This window comes from Aaosphaeria arxii (assembly GCF_010015735.1).
Source record: "Aaosphaeria arxii CBS 175.79 unplaced genomic scaffold BU24scaffold_3, whole genome shotgun sequence".
Taxonomy (NCBI): Eukaryota; Fungi; Ascomycota; class Dothideomycetes; order Pleosporales; genus Aaosphaeria; species Aaosphaeria arxii.
The window spans coordinates 2,286,397-2,301,822 of NW_022983476.1; the positions used below are offsets into that span (position 1 = coordinate 2,286,397).

Consider the following 15,426-nt stretch of genomic DNA (forward strand, 5'->3'; position numbering starts at 1 on the left):
TGTAGTCAACGCAAAGTAAACATGTCATTTTAATCATATGTAATTAAATTATTTACTACTCTTGCAACATCCAATACGAGCGAAGCCAACTAAGCTTTGACAATGGTTTCTGGATCCTCATCATCCTCATCGCCAGTCGTCTCACTGGCAATGCTTTCGTGCAAGCTTGGTGTTTTCTCCCCTCTCTTGCTCATGCGCTTGAAAGAGCTCCAACCAAGAGAACTGCTCTTGTCCTTCGGGGTTCCGATAGCAGGGCTATGGGCCGGGCTGTCTACACTCCTTCCCATATACCCTGATCCATCTTCATCCATCTCGTCGGGTGTGATTGCATCGGTGGGTTTCTTTGAGAATAACGAGGTTTTGCCTTTTCCAAGTGAGAGGAATTGACTTGTGCTGCCCTTTCGTGACAACTTCTGGAGGAACGATTCTTTACTAATGCTGCCTTGAAGGGATTCCGAAGGGGTATGAGAAAGAGATCGGTCCAATGACTCCCGCGGAGAGGCTTCGGAAACATCCGCTGTAGAGATGGAACGATTGTCCTTCGAATATCGAATATCAAGAGGCGGGGTCCCGTCTTTGCCGTGGTCAGCCCCTGTGTTCTCAGCCGACAGCATCTTCTCTTTGCCTTTCGTCTTATCGGATTTATCGGCCTTGGCGGCTTTTCGCTCTTCCTTCTCGGCTTTCTTTGCCTCCTTCTCGGCTGCTTTCTCGGCTGCCTTCTTAGCCTTTTCAGCCTGGATCTCTGCCTTTTCTTCTTCAGATCTCTTTTCACGTGTAAAGATTCCTTTGAAGACAGGTGCAGCTGGATTCAATTGCTTGGGGGGCGTGGGAGGAACACCGATAGGCTGTGCCATGTGTGATGCTGATGACTGTGGCCGGGTACCAATAGGCGCTTGTGTTGGGGAGCGCGTATTTGCGAGTAATATATCGTCTTGTAGCATATCATCATTCACCAGAGAAACTGTCGAGCCATGCTGTAAAGAGGGTCGCCGGGAGGGCATTCTTGACCACGAACTGCCGTTATTCATGTTGCTCACACTCCAATCTACACCGAGCGGACTGCTGCGCGACCCAAAAGCATCTACTGACCAACCAAAACGCATCTGGCTTTCAGTGGAAGGTCGAGGTAGGACGTTGGCCTCACCGGACTTGGTCGAACCTTGACGGGGCGAAGACGGTCGCTCGCTTCCTAGTATTGAGGTTAGCCAGGGGTCACCCTTAGTACCAAACATGTTGAATCCCCGTTTCCGGGTTGCTACATGCTTGGGGCTAGTTGACGATTCATCGGGTTGGGGCTGGGGTTGGGGCTTGGATCCAAATTTTAGTGAATCATACCAAGCACCTCCAGAATGACTCCCTCGTCGTCGTTGGCTTCCAATGGGATCCAGGCTTCCATGTTCTTGTCGAGGCAGCGACTGACTTTGCGACGGTTTTAAAGAGCCCAGAGGTGGTCCGTCGGATAGTGTCTTTCCCCGCTGTCGATGTAGCCCAAAGAGACCACCAAAGCGAGTGGTCTGAGGATTGTTCATGAATGAGCTAGACGTGGACCGGATAGAACGTCTGTCGCTATCGAGGAGACTGTCATTCGGCGGGAAGTGCCCCAGATACCCAGCACTCTCTCGAGGACTTGCAAACAAGCTTGGAGAGCGGCTCTGCGGAGAGACGGGTGAGCTTGGACTCTGGATATCTTCAATGGTACCTGGAGCACCCAAGCCAGGTAGTACATTGCGCAAATTGGGCGAGGGATCCAAGATTGGCATTGGGGCGCCATGGCCGTCGTCGTCCGTATCTTCAACATCGGTGAGCCCGGTATCGTCAAGGAACAATCCAGATGGTAATAATGCACCAGCTGTAGGGCTCATGGGTGCGCCCCCCGTCAAGCTTTCAATCTCGGCAGCAGAGAAAGATGAGGCGTTGTTGCTCGGTGGAGGCAACGCCATACCGTTGTTAAAGTTGAAGTAAGGAGTTGCATTCTGGAAAGGTGGCGACACATTGTTTATGCTGGTGTTGAACGGGGCTGCGGAGCTTGGGATAAATCCTCCTGGGACAGACGGTAGCAACGGCTCACGCATACTCACGGGTCGCGATCGCTGGCTGTTCCTCCTCCGTGGGACCGGTTCCTGTGGGGCTATACCGGCAAAGAGGTGAGGCTGGCTCAAACGGCGCTGCTGGAGGAAATGCAGTCTGCTCATCGCTTCCTGACCAGCTCGCTCGGCTTCCGTGAATAGGGACCAGGCATGCGCATACCGCTGTTGCAACGACGTCAGTGTTGCAAACCATCTTCTATCCTCTTCCGCATCGGCTGTCTCTGAACCATCCTGTGCATCTCCAACCTCTTCGCCTTCTTCCAAATTCTTTCTCTCCTCTTCCAAGGCCTTGATTTGCGTACCCTTCTCTCGGATGACTTCTTCGAGGCTCTTGTTGACCTGTAGCCCCTCCGCGTAGCGATCTTTAAGCTCTTGAATACGTTCTTCTGCGGTGGATTCATATTCGGCACGTTCCTGTTCAATAGCTTCGGCAGCAGCCCGCAGCTCGCCAGTCTCCAATTCCCAGCGAGCGACATCCTCCTTGAGCTTCTTTCTTTCGTTTTCCTTCTGTTGCAATAGCTTCTCTTGTTGGGTACGGCGTGTCTGAGCCGACGCATTCGCACGCTCTAGTGTCGCAACCTCCTTCCTCAGATCACGGCTAGCATCTTCCTTCTCTTTCAAAGCGGTCTTCTTTTCGTTCCTTGTCTCCATCAAACATGCCTTGCTCGTTTGAAATTCTTCGTCTTCCTCTTGCATCTGTTTTTCGACATCGTCAATCTCGCGACGCAGGGCATCCAGCTTTTCAGTCAACTGTTTGATCGAATCCATGGAATCGGCTGATTCTTGAGCAGCACGGGCTTGCTCGGTAGTTTGGGAGGCCGGGGAGTTGCGTCGGCCGGGTTCCGATCGGCGAGCCCTGGAGATGCTGTTGCTGTGCTCGCGTGTCATGGCTGGTGCGACCAAGGGAGGAATGATTTCGGCCAGGTTCTTGTTCGGGCGGATTATTGGAGTTTGATTCCATTCATCATCTTCATTCCCATCCCCGGCTTCCTTGTGCGGGCCTGCATTGAAAAATTCTTGAGAGGAACTCGGAAGGGTCTTGAGACGGATGGGATCACTCGGGGCTTGAAAATTGGCGGAATTCAATGTCACAATACGAATAGTGTAATGGCTTTCGGGTTTGAGGTTCTCGATCGTCACCGAAGTCTCTTGAGGGGAGACATCGCCAACTGTGGGACGCGTAAATATGTGTCGCATGCAGCCATGGAGGTAAACTTACTATCGATACCGTTGATGCGAATGACATATTTTAAAACGGAGGCGCGCGAGTCTGGAGGTTTCCAATGGAGTAAAACACCATCGGCCTTTATACCGGCGAGGGAAAAAATGGGTGCGACGGGTACCTCGAGGCCGAGCAACAGAACCAAGTCTTCGATGGGTTTTGACAGGACCTGGTAACCACGGTAGGCGACCCTGTGCGGTGGTTAGCCAATATTTCATCCCAAGCATGGACATTGTTTCCATATGTGGTATTGAATGGGTGAGGTATACCAGAACAGCGCGGAGAGCACGCATGCCGTCCTTAACCAGCCGGAGGATAGAAAGACAAGGCTTTCCATACTGTAAGGGGCGACATCCGGTGGCCAGTAGAGGGCATTCTGTGGTTCGGAGAGCATAGCGACAGTGTGGACTTCAGGCGTCGCCACGGCCTGAACACTGGTAGCTGGATGGGAGGTGGGAGATTTGGTAGAAAAGTCCCGGTGGTTGCGGTGAACGTGGGTTGAAGTTGGGATGTCTTAAAGTTGTGTCGGGTAAGTAGTGGTCTGGAGGGTTGAGTAGTGAGTAGTAATGTTAGTTACAAGTGTGCCCGCCCGCCCACTTTCCTAGTCTTGGGGGGTCTTGGGGCTCTTGTGAGGCAAGCTTGTACTGTACCGTACATGTACTTGTCCGTATACGGATAGGCTTGTTATCTAATTAGTCCGTCCCGAGAGAAAGAGAGCTAAGCCTCAATAAGTAAAGACCGAACAGACATGTATCATTACTTAGGTAATACGTTAGTTATCATGTGTGCTAGCTAGGTACCTAGTATCTATGCCAGGCCAGTTTTCATGCTCGTGATGCTGCCGTTGCCGATTTTTCCTTCTTAACTCGAAAGCTTTTCTGCCTCGGAGCTACGAGGTGTACACCTTAGTGACTTGACTTGCTCGCCCTGCCCACATGCTAAAAACTCATTTGTTTCGTTCCTTTCGCCGAAACAAATGTCCCGCGTCGTGCCGCCCTCAACGTCCCATGACTGCGTCCGTGAGCTCTGAGCTACTTCCGCTGTGACGACCGCATTAATCGGCATACGTCTTACAGACCGCATTCCTACCACAATACTGTGTACATACATACAGTCCAGCTTCCTCCGTCCCCCTACATCCCATACCTGTTCGCTCTCTCCGCCTCGTCCGTCACGGTCAGGCAAGGTCTTTTCATTTCGTGATTGCTGATACCTAGTCGTCTTCTTCCATACCTTGTCTTGCTAAACATTCGTCTTTCAGCCGGTGTCCGACCTCACAAGCAAACCTTACAACCTGTCGCATTAAATTGCCCTTCAAGCTATCCCCTGTCCATACCCATACCAGACCTCCAGTCTCCCCTACAAAGCGCCTGGGAAGCGCATGAGCTACAACACCTAGGCGGAAATGCAGTACGTGCGGTCACTTACCGGCACTGTCTCGAAAGGCTGGAACTCTATAAACCCCGCCACGTTAAGCGGCGCAATCGATGTCATCGTAGTCGAACAGGAAGATGGTTTGGTCTGCCCCAAAACAGCAATTCGTGTTCTTAAGCTCACCCAACTATAGGATCCCTCGCTTGCTCGCCGTTCCACGTTCGCTTTGGCAAATTCCAGCTGTTGAGACCCTCTGACAAGAAGGCGAGTTTGCTCAACTCAGTTCACAACTGCAGAAACGGATAGTCTAACAATGGTGTAGGTCCAATTCACCGTGAACGATGTCAAACAAGACTACTCTATGAAGCTCGGCGAAGGGGGCGAGGCCTTCTTCGTCTTCGAAACCTCCGCCGCGATCCCCGAAGAGATGCAAACCTCGCCGCTCACATCGCCCGCGGCGAGTCCTGAACAAAGACCATTGGAGGGGCCAGCAAGTGACAACCTGCCCGACCCCGAGCCTCTAGAGCTAGACGGTAGCATGGACAGAAGGAGGGGCAGGCTGTCCATGTCTGTCCCGCCCAGCGACATGATGCCATCCAACTTTGGGCATAGCAGGCCAATGTCTGGGGATTGGTCCGGATATCAGATACCGCGATCGAACACAGATGACTTGGTACCAACGACGAAAAGTACATTGGTAGACTTGGACTCAAAGGAGAGCGGCCCTCTGTCGGTCAGCAAGGAACAGGCGACAGCTTGGAATTCCTCTTCCCGTCGATCTGCCAGCCCACCTCCATTAAGCCCCGAAGAAGCCATGGCTCGTGCGGTCAAGCTGTCAAAGCAGCTCCTAGTCTCGAACATACCCAACAAAGTCACCGAGCGCGGAGATCTGATGCTGGACATGACGGGCTACAAGAGCAGCGAGGAGGAGGCACTACGGGCCGAAGTCTTTGCACGTAAGCTTCTTGCCGATGAATTAGAGGGCAATTATGATATTGGCACTTTGATTGGCGCAGATGAACATGGAAATCTCTGGATCTACAGCAGCGAAGAAGCCAAGGCAGAAGCCAGTCGTAAACTTGGTTTTAGTCTATTAGGCGACGAGGGGCTACGCTCCACCGATGCTATCTCCGACCCGGGATATCACAGCGATGATGCGCAGAGCGATACCACAGCTGGATACTCCCCTCACATGCGAAGGGATTCTGATAGTGCTGTCGGACTACTAAGCCCTCCGCAAAGCCCGGATGCCACCACGGGTGGAACTAAAAGCTACGCGAAGACTCTAAGACTCACAAGTGAGCAACTCAAGGCCCTGGACCTCCGACCAGGTTCGAATACAATGAGCTTCACTGTCAACCGTTCCACGTGTCAAGCGTATATGTTTTATTGGAAACACGACACACCCATTGTTATCTCAGATATCGATGGCACAATCACCAAGTCCGATGCTCTTGGTCATGTGTTGAACATGATCGGCCGCGACTGGACTCATTTGGGAGTTGCAAAACTTTATACTGATATCGTGAATAATGGGTACAATATCTTCTACCTGACCAGTCGATCGGTAGGGCAGGCCGACACAACGAGAGCGTATTTGAATGGCGTCGTGCAAGATGAGGGGTATAGGCTACCCAAGGGCCCAGTTATCATGAGCCCGGACCGGACCATGGCCGCTCTTCGCCGAGAGATATACCTTCGAAAACCCGAGGTGTTCAAGATGGCCTGTTTGAGAGATATCATGAATCTTTTCAACAAGCCAGCGGGGCAGACTCCTTTCTACGCCGGTTTTGGAAATCGACTGACTGATGCATTGAGTTACCGTTCCGTCAACATTCCTTCTACTAGGATCTTTACCATCAATTCTAATGCCGAAGTCAGCTTAGATGTGCTTTCCTTGAACAGCTACAAGACCGGCTACGCCAGTATGCGCGAGATCGTGGATCATTTCTTCCCACCAGTTGGTCTGTTAGTACCAGCCGGGGGTGAACAATTCACTGATTTCAGTTACTGGCGCGAGAAACCGATGGATCTTGAAGACTTCACGGACAGCGAGGAGGATGAAGAAGATGATGATATCACAGAAGCAGCCAGTCTCCGTAGTGAGGATGAAGGCTCCGAGATTGGCGAGGATCTTGAGGCGAGCTACATGACGAATGAGTCTGTGGAGGATGCTGGACTTGAAGATTCCATTCTTGAAAGCGTGGAGGGTGACGACTATGCAGAAGATGAGGAAGAGGAATATCTCGAGGGCCAGGACGAGAATGGCTTGGAAGAGTACGATGCATCGGATGCAGAAGATGAAGAACTGGAAGAGGAAACGGGCACGCCTACGGACGAGGTGAAGCCTGGCGTTGAAGGGCTCACAGAAGAGGTCGATTCCTTGAGCCTCAGAGATGCTACACCGACGCCTCAGGCGAGCCCTCAGAAGGGACGAAAAAGCCCCCCGCCGATAGCTTCCTCTCCAAGAAGAGTAGGGAAGTAGCAATCATAGATTTTGCATGGACTATCTTCTCGGTGATCCGGCATAGCATGGCGTTCATGAGCGACGATTTTATTTTCCCGTTAAAGCATACAAGTCCTTTGATACGTCGTCTTTCTCTTTTCGGGCATGGAGCGGGTACCATAGATAGTAAGATAATCGCGGGTAATATCTGTTTCATATCTTCAAGTAGCATATTTTGGCGGCATCCGTCGATTGGTGCACGAAGGCCTTCTCAAACGCCTCCGCTACACAGACGCGAGGGGGGGTCCTGACAAGTTAAGGCCCCCGGATGATATGTATACACAGTACATTGATCGTAATCCTGTAGCACGCGCGCACAAATTGAGTGGTTCGGTGGCGCACCTAGATGGCGCTGAATACAATTGAATTGAGACCATTTACAGAGTAAGGCTGGCACATGCAGTAAGCTGTAGGGATGCATGCGCGTGTTGTGTGCATCCACCTCATGGCACTAGGGCCAATGGGAATGAGGAAAATAAATACTTACAATAGATGCTGAGAGACCGGGATTTACTGGCGAATGCTGAAAGCCCGAGTGTTTTGACATTGCAACGTGGGTTGATAATTGCGTAGTGTAGGCGACGAGCATAAGCAATTGCTGCATGGCTGGCATGCAGTTGAAGGGTACGAGGCTACGAGGTGACGAGGTATTATAGTGCCTGAGTTGGCCTGGCCTTTTTCTTTTTCGTTCTTTGGGCACAACAACTTGTCTGACTCTCTCTGGTTCCGCCCCTCCCATCGTCTACTCTACCTCATACATTTACCTAGTCACCTAGGTAGTTATTCTTACACACTACAGAGTCACACTACTCGTACTACTTCCACCCCTCGTCACTATTATTTTCTTTCTCCCCCAAAATAACCCAAACCCCAGATTCGCAAAAGCCCCCAAAAATCCTGCAATCCCCTTCCCCCAAACGTGACTCCCAGAGCACACACATACAGGCAGCTTTCTGGTCCTCTCGCAGTCTAGCGAGTGACACATCAAACAAGCTTCCTCGACAAGCAATCAAGCAACAGTCGTGACTCCGCGAATAGGCATGCCCCTAGATACAGAGCACTTCCTAGAGCGGTAACCACAAGAGGAGGCTAGACCATCATCATGGCCAATTCAAAGTAAGATATCCACACAAAGACTCGCAGCTTGCGAGACTCGAGCAGATGTTTGTCGAGGTGAAAAATAGCTATCGACTAACGTCTTCACAACGTTAGATATGAATATGTTCGGGACTTTGAGGAGACGGACAGACTACTGCCAGGGACATGGATAGTGGTGCGCATCGATGGTAGAGGGTTCACAAAGTACGTCTCAGCATCGCCCTTTCGTATCGTCTGCCTTTCCTATTCTTGTCTCCTGTCTTCCCAGCCTGGTCGCACGTCGATGTTTGCCTCCTATTTTTGAGGGACTGGGACGATCGCATGGCTGCATATAGGGTCTCGGTCTTGGGAATTTATCCATGCCACACCCCATGTTTCGAGAAGCGAACATGCGTTCTTTCCAAACTTTGCAGCATGTACTGATGCAAATGGCTCGTTGCACAGGTTCACCACCCGGTACCAATTCGAGAAGCCCAACGACCGAAGGGCGCTCGATCTCATGAATGCAGCCGCCGAGGCTGTCATGAAGGACTTGCCCGATATTGTCCTTGCTTATGGAGATAGCGATGAATTCAGGTATGTCTTAGCTCCTTCACATGCACAGCTGTTGCTGCATATCCAATACTGCCCTCTCCGACAATGCACCATGTATCATTTGATAAATGGCCATCATAATGCGGCAGATATAGGATGGAGCAGCTGTGAGCACGTGAAATTAAACAATGATTGGTATCGAGGAAACTGATCTGCGTTACACAGTTTTGTCTTTCATAAGAATTGTACCCTGTTCGAGCGGAGGGCGAGGTAAGCACACCTTTATTTCCATTTCCACGCCCCATTTGCCTGCTCGTTTGCCTCAGCTTTTGTCCGCCTTGTACGACTGTCCTCGAACACCTCGGGGTTGCGGGACCATGCTGACTCTACTTTTAGCAAGCTGATGACCACCATTGTGTCAACCTTCACAGCTAATTATACCTTCCTCTGGTCTACCTGTTTTCCAGATTCCCCACTCGCGCCGCCTCTACCATCGTTTGATGGACGCTGTGTATGCTATCCAAGTGACCAGTATTTGAGAGACTATATGAGTTGGCGTCAGGTGGATTGTAAGACAATTTTATAACCTTAGCAAACACCACGTCCGTGAGTATCGTGCTGACTAGAACTAGGTCACATCAACAACCTTTATAATACCACTTTCTGGGCTCTTGTGAATAAAGGTAATATGCAAGCAAGAGAAGCAGAAGAATTGCTCAAAGGCACCGTGTCATCGGATAAAAACGAGATTCTCTTCTCTCGCTTCGGTATCAATTACAACAACGAACCTGAGATATTCAGGAAAGGGAGCGTATTATATCGAGACGTAAGCTCGCCCAGATGTTTAATCGTATACGCCTGCTCACAAAGCTTAGTTCTTCGAAGCTCCAGCACAAGTACCTGCCCCGAGCGTAGCTGAAGAGAGTACTACATCACCACCACTTTCACATCCGCGTCCACAGAGAACTATAAGACGACCTATGTCCCAGCCAATTGAGCGTCCAGTCCCGGATCTTCGAGCATCACCATTGTCAGACTCTACCATACGAGGACCAACCTTCTTGTCGACATCAACAACACCGTCTCCTCCACCATCTCCACAGTCACTGTCTATTCCTGCATTCTCCAATCCTTTCGCGCCACCCACCACGGAGACAGCAACTATGCCTACCAACGGCGGTCATTCGCACTCAAACTCGACAGTGAAGTCACCACTCCCTCAATTGACACCTCTACCACTACCTCCTCCAACATTGAAGCCCAGCACCAAACCACCCCCTTTTCTGAACCCTCCCAACTCCGTGGCGCACACAAACACCAGCCCACAGCCCTCCCCACAGATACAAATCCCAGATGTCCTCTCAGAACGCTCGATATCCAACTCCTCCAAACCAATCGCAACCTCCTCGCGGCCAGTCCCATCTGCAGATCCTCCCAGGCTCAAACACCGCTCCCCAAGCCTCAGCATGATCGACTACACCGCCAAACCCCCCATCATCCCCCTCCGCATCTCCTCGATACCAATCGACAACCGAACCCGCAAGCTCTCCCTACCATCCTCCCAGAAATCTGCCCTCTTCAACCACCACCACCACGCACCATCATCCGAAAAGGACAAAAACCTCTCCACCATGAAAGAGCTTCCCATCCCCCCAAGCGGAGGAGACGACATAATCGACCTGCGCAACAAAGTCATGGCCGGCGAACTCCGCCTCGACAGCCTCACCCCTGCCAACCCAGCCAGCCGCCCGGGATCAAGACTCGGAGTGCAAGATACACCACCACCACCACCACCACCACCACCACCAGAGCAGACATCGACGGGCGCGAGACCAGACCTCCAGCAGCGCGCGAGGTCGCACCCGCGACTACGTTCGGCACCGCCCACAGCGACGACAACAACAGCCTCGACGTCAAGACTACCATCCCCTCCCGCATTATCGAACATCAAAACCAAGAAGTCCTTCAGCGCATCCCCTCCACCCCCCTCGCAGCCGCAACAACAGCCACCCCCATCCTCTTCATCACCCGCTGGGGCGAGCAAACCCAACAGCGGGAAAGCGAAAGCCAAGGCGAAAGCCAAGGCGAAAGTGCCGGAGGAAGAAGGCGGGTGGGCGGCCGCGACGAAAGAACCCAGCCGCACGCAGCGGGAGAAGGAGAGGAAGAAGAGGACGAAGGCGAGGATCGTGATTGAGCATGTTGATGTTATCAAGGATGAATTTTGGATTAGGAGGCCTTGGATATTGACGGGGAAGGCGGGGCTGTGAGAAGTAGGTTAAGGGGATAGGGTTGCATTGGAAGGGGTGATGGCGTTTTGTTTTCACATTTCTGGGTTCTTTCTTTTTTGAAGGGGATGAGACGTGATTAATGATAGATGATGGCGCGCTCTCCGGGATTGCAGTTTGGAAAATGTTGTGTTGTATTTCTAGGATGGGTATTGCAGAGACGATACCTCGTGGATCTAGCTATCTACCATGTGACGCTATGCTTGACAAAGAAAGAACGGAAATGCTTGAATGTGTCTCGTAGATTTGTGCAAACATGATGAGGAGAAATGTCTAGATAGCTGTCTCGCCGCTCAATGCTAGCTCCTGCAGCCACTTCTTGCGCTCGACATCCTTCCCCTTCGACTTCTTCTCTTTCGCCTCCGACGTGTCGCCGCGCTTGGACACTCGCTTCTCTACTGTGCTCTGTCGTTTCTCCTTGAACGATTGGTGCTTTGAATTTCCTGGTTGGAGTTTAGACAGGATGTTGGCGTCGCCCTCGAGGTCGGTGAAGAATAGAGCGCCGGTTTCGGGCTTTGCGGCGGGTTGGTCGGTACCTGAGCCTGCGCTTGAGGTCGAGCCTGAACGCTGCTCCTCTTTCTTCTGGATCCGACGGAGGACGTATTGCTCGAGTGTTTGGCCCTTCTTCGCAGCACGCTCTTCGTATTGCGCTCTTTCCTTCTCAGACAATTTGGCGATCTTGGCCGAGGCGGCGGTGTCGTCGCTTTTCTCCAACGTCTGGGTTTGCTTAGGACCGCTAGCTTTCTTGTCCTTGTTCTTCTTCCCCTTGTCCTTTAGTTTCCCAGCCTTCAGGATCAACTTGAGGTCCCGTTCGCAGCTTTTCAAGGCGTCCTCTCGCGATCTATACTTCTTGAGTGTCGGCAGGTCGCCCCTGAGCATAGCGTCCGCGATCATTTCTTTCTTCAGCAACTTCTGCGCTTCGCGCTTTCGTGTCTGCTGTTCCATCTTGACCTTCTTCGGCCTGCCTGATTTGGCGGACGGGACGTCCTCGAACTCGCCTGCTTTCGCCCGGGCCTTTATCTTCGCCTTCATCTCACGGTTGATGCGCTTGACTACGGCATGGATTTTTGTTCGTTGTCCTCCACTAGCGAAGCGTTCTACACCCGTCGCCTCCGTCGCCTCTACGTCGCCGCCATCCTTTGGCTTTTCTAATCTCTGCCTCTTCTCCACATCGTCGGACTCTTCCTTCTGCGCTCGCTTGCGCTTTTTGGAGCTCTTTACGGGGGGTTCCGGAGCGACGTCGCTCTCGCTGTCGGAGGATGACTCGGAGTCGGAGGAGCTGTCGCTGGCTGCTGCTGCTGCTGCTGCGGACTCGGAGGCGGAGGTAGCTGGTGTGCTTGCTCCGGACTGCGACGCAGATGAAGCAGATTGGGAGGATTCGGCAGCGGAATTCGGGTCCTCGATGGTGCCTGTCAAGCCTTCTCCCTTCACGAAGAAACTGTATAGTCCGCCTCGACTGATGCCCACTTTGCGCACTTGGTTTAGGGTGCTCTGGTAGTGATGTTAGATCCTGCTCAAGGGATCGAAGTAGAGGAATCCCATTGGAATAGAGGGCGATTGCATACCTCTTTGCCGGTGCCAATGTTCTGCAGACTCTCGTCAAATGCTCGCATCCACCACTGATCAGATACGCTGTGAGCGGCCTTCTGCTTCCCCAGACCCAACTGGTCCTGCTTGTGGGAGATCAATAAGGGTTTTGTGATGCCACGATCCGTGCGATCCAGAGAGTGCCCAGTGCCTCTCCAGCCGTATTTCTTCAGGTATGCGTCGGCGTTCATCGAAAATTGAGACTGATTCGGCAGCGAAGGTTTTCTTGTCAGAGAAACACTACACGGGCGGGACCTAGAAATTTTGGTGGGTATTTCACACTAATGTCCGAAATCTTGGCATCCTTCCCTGGTCTAGCCCAAATGAGAACGATATGGTCCAGTCTCTCAGTCTACTATTGTTACAATCACCACCTAAACACCTCTGTATCTAGTACAAAATAATATTATATTATTTAGTATACAAATATTATAGAAATCTTGCGAAGACTTAAGAAATATTTTTAATGTTTTGTTATTCTGCCCTCTATCATGTCCCTGTAGTCAGTCAAATAACCTTATGAGCCCTCCCCGGGCTATTTCCGGCTCCCCCTAGGCTGAGAGCCAGTAAGACAACAACACCATTGCATTCTGTTGAGCATCTCTCATACATCGCCAAACATCAACGCCATCCTCTGTACTCTAAGGTCCCATGTATGCGTAACACCCTGCTCGTCAGCGGCCTAATGGCTGCGATGAACCCTGATTGTCAATTGATGTACTCTATCGTATCTTGTAACAACCTACCTTACTTTAATTACTGCGCCTACAATAATCGTGTTCGTTCCTCCTAAACAAAAATGGCGTATGACCATCTGGCCAGTCGTCGTTTCCTTACGCCCTCTTCCACGTCGCTATATCATTCTGAACATGGCTCCATGTTTACTTTCGTTTTTCAATCTTTTCAAAAACTCTCTCTTCGCCGGCGCAGTTTTTTGATACTGTCTTTCCTACTCGGCACGTTTTTCACCATGGTAATGAAGCGAGAAAAACTGATATGGCTGTTGACGACAGCAGCTGGAGCATCCCCCATATTGGAATGGGGACAGGGGTCTCTGTTCGATTCACCAGGGCTCCGGTTCGGTCCGAACCAAAAGTTCAAAATCACGATATTTGAAGACCTGCATTTTGGAGAAGGTAAGTTATCCGTGATAGCGATTAGGATTCCTGTTTCCTTGAAAATGATTTATGCGTCTCGAGTCTGATCTGTTGATTCATGACCATTTCTCACATCACATGTTTACGAATAGGCCTATGTTTTCGAATGTGAAGGCGTTGTCACTAACTGATCACCAGAGGCATGGGGTGATCCTGCCCTGATGGAGAACGACCAGAAAACACTCACTGTCATGAACAATGTGCTTGACAAAGAACAGACCAATCTTGTCGTACTAAATGGTGATCTTCTCAGCGGCGAGGCTCTTACCAACAATAATTATACAGCCTACGTTGTGAGTAATCGCCCATCCAAATGGTCTTTCGCGAATTCTAATACTTAGTTCAACTTGAAGAATCGTATTGTGGAACCGTTCGTGAAGCGGAAGTTGCCGTGGGCATCAACATATGGCAATCATGACAGGACGAGGAACACATCGCCCCCTGAATTACTCAAGCAAGAAAAGATAGCAGGCAACATCGGCGAAGGGAAACAGCTTTCCTGGACGAGCGCCATGGTCCAGGGTCCTGACGAAGCGGTCGGCACATCCAACTATTTCATTCCCATCTATGCATCTTCTGGTGGAGGCAATCCCCAAATCTCTATGCTACTTTGGTTTTTCGACAGCCGGTCTGGAAACAAATTTCAGCAAGCCGGTCCAGACGGCAAAGACATAGGGATTGAAGACTTTGTTGACAGGAAGGTGGTGGATTGGTTTCGACTGGAGAAGGAGGCCTTCAGGAGGTTCAATCGAGTCATCCCCAGTCTCGCCTTCGTCCACATCCCCATTCAAACTGCGCGAAAATTGCAAGAACAGGGTGCAGGCGCTGGATCCACGCGCCCAGGACTTGACGAGGAAGCAATCGGACACCAGGCCAATGACTGCAAGCCCACTGGCGAGTGTACTTACAACGGCAAAGATTCGGCTTTCGTGGCAGAATTGGCGAAGACGGAGGGGCTGATGGCTGTGTTCTCGGGCCACGATCACGGCGTGGACTGGTGAGTACTATTTTGGAACAGATCATTCCTCGTCTAGACAGCGCTGACATCAAACATAGGTGCATGAAATGGAGACCTGAAGAAAGCGTCAACAAAGACGGCATCGATCTATGCTTCGGCCGCCACACAGGTTATGGAGGCTACGGCAAGCAGTGGGCCCGTGGCGCTCGCCAGATCGTCATCGACGAAACGCACCTTGCACAGAAGGCGTACGACGTAGATACCTGGATCCGGCTAGAAGACGGAAGCATCTCAGGGCACGTAATGCTCAATTCATCGTACGGTCAAGACGCGTATCCTCCAGCTGTCGCGAATAGCTTAGGAAATGAACCTCAACTCCCAGCGCCTGCCAACGTCTAGCAGACGTGTGGCATCAAACCATGGAACACCGTCACTGAATACGTAACAACCACAACCACTATGTCAGAGACTAAAACCCTGACTTCTTCCGTATCGCTACATGCAGAGATTTCCACTCACGGGTATTGACTGCGAGTAAGCTTCTCTTTTGGCAGTCCGTTGTAAGCATAGTTTTTCTTTCTAAATACCATTAGAGCAGAGACCTCTATTCGACGCATT

The 15,426-nt window shown here is 51.3% G+C and overlaps 5 protein-coding genes across 5 annotated transcripts; 3 read left to right on the top strand and 2 right to left on the bottom strand.

The window, feature by feature from the left end:
* Positions 1–9: 9 nt before the first annotated feature.
* BU24DRAFT_490783 (uncharacterized protein) lies at positions 10–3,868 on the bottom strand. Its single transcript, XM_033533737.1, has 3 exons — positions 3,579–3,868; positions 3,307–3,500; positions 10–3,256 (listed from the first exon to the last, which is right to left on the bottom strand). The coding sequence occupies exons 1-3, from the start codon at positions 3,701–3,703 to the stop codon at positions 90–92; spliced, it is 3,486 nt and encodes a 1,161-aa protein (XP_033385996.1). The 5' UTR covers positions 3,704–3,868; the 3' UTR covers positions 10–89.
* Positions 3,869–4,567: 699 nt separating this feature from the next.
* On the top strand, positions 4,568–7,400 carry BU24DRAFT_155051 (LNS2-domain-containing protein). The gene is made up of 3 exons (XM_033521319.1): positions 4,568–4,823; positions 4,877–4,947; positions 5,006–7,400. The coding sequence occupies exons 1-3, from the start codon at positions 4,715–4,717 to the stop codon at positions 7,166–7,168; spliced, it is 2,343 nt and encodes a 780-aa protein (XP_033385997.1). The 5' UTR covers positions 4,568–4,714; the 3' UTR covers positions 7,169–7,400.
* Positions 7,401–7,903: 503 nt separating this feature from the next.
* Positions 7,904–11,370, top strand: BU24DRAFT_420702 (Thg1-domain-containing protein). Its single transcript, XM_033527543.1, has 7 exons — positions 7,904–8,305; positions 8,402–8,491; positions 8,732–8,863; positions 9,047–9,091; positions 9,218–9,390; positions 9,454–9,647; positions 9,697–11,370. Exons 1-7 carry the CDS (start codon positions 8,292–8,294, stop codon positions 11,086–11,088), a joined length of 2,040 nt encoding a protein of 679 aa, XP_033385998.1. The 5' UTR covers positions 7,904–8,291; the 3' UTR covers positions 11,089–11,370.
* BU24DRAFT_490786 (uncharacterized protein) lies at positions 11,231–12,925 on the bottom strand. Its single transcript, XM_033533738.1, has 2 exons — positions 12,672–12,925; positions 11,231–12,597 (listed from the first exon to the last, which is right to left on the bottom strand). Exons 1-2 carry the CDS (start codon positions 12,882–12,884, stop codon positions 11,380–11,382), a joined length of 1,431 nt encoding a protein of 476 aa, XP_033385999.1. The 5' UTR covers positions 12,885–12,925; the 3' UTR covers positions 11,231–11,379.
* A 744-nt stretch (positions 12,926–13,669) lies between these two features.
* BU24DRAFT_344222 (Metallo-dependent phosphatase) lies at positions 13,670–15,207 on the top strand (the record flags this gene model as incomplete). Its single annotated transcript, XM_033523394.1, has 4 exons — positions 13,670–13,829; positions 13,989–14,143; positions 14,204–14,847; positions 14,907–15,207. 4 exons carry the CDS (start codon positions 13,670–13,672, stop codon positions 15,205–15,207), a joined length of 1,260 nt encoding a protein of 419 aa, XP_033386000.1.
* Positions 15,208–15,426: the final 219 nt, after the last annotated feature.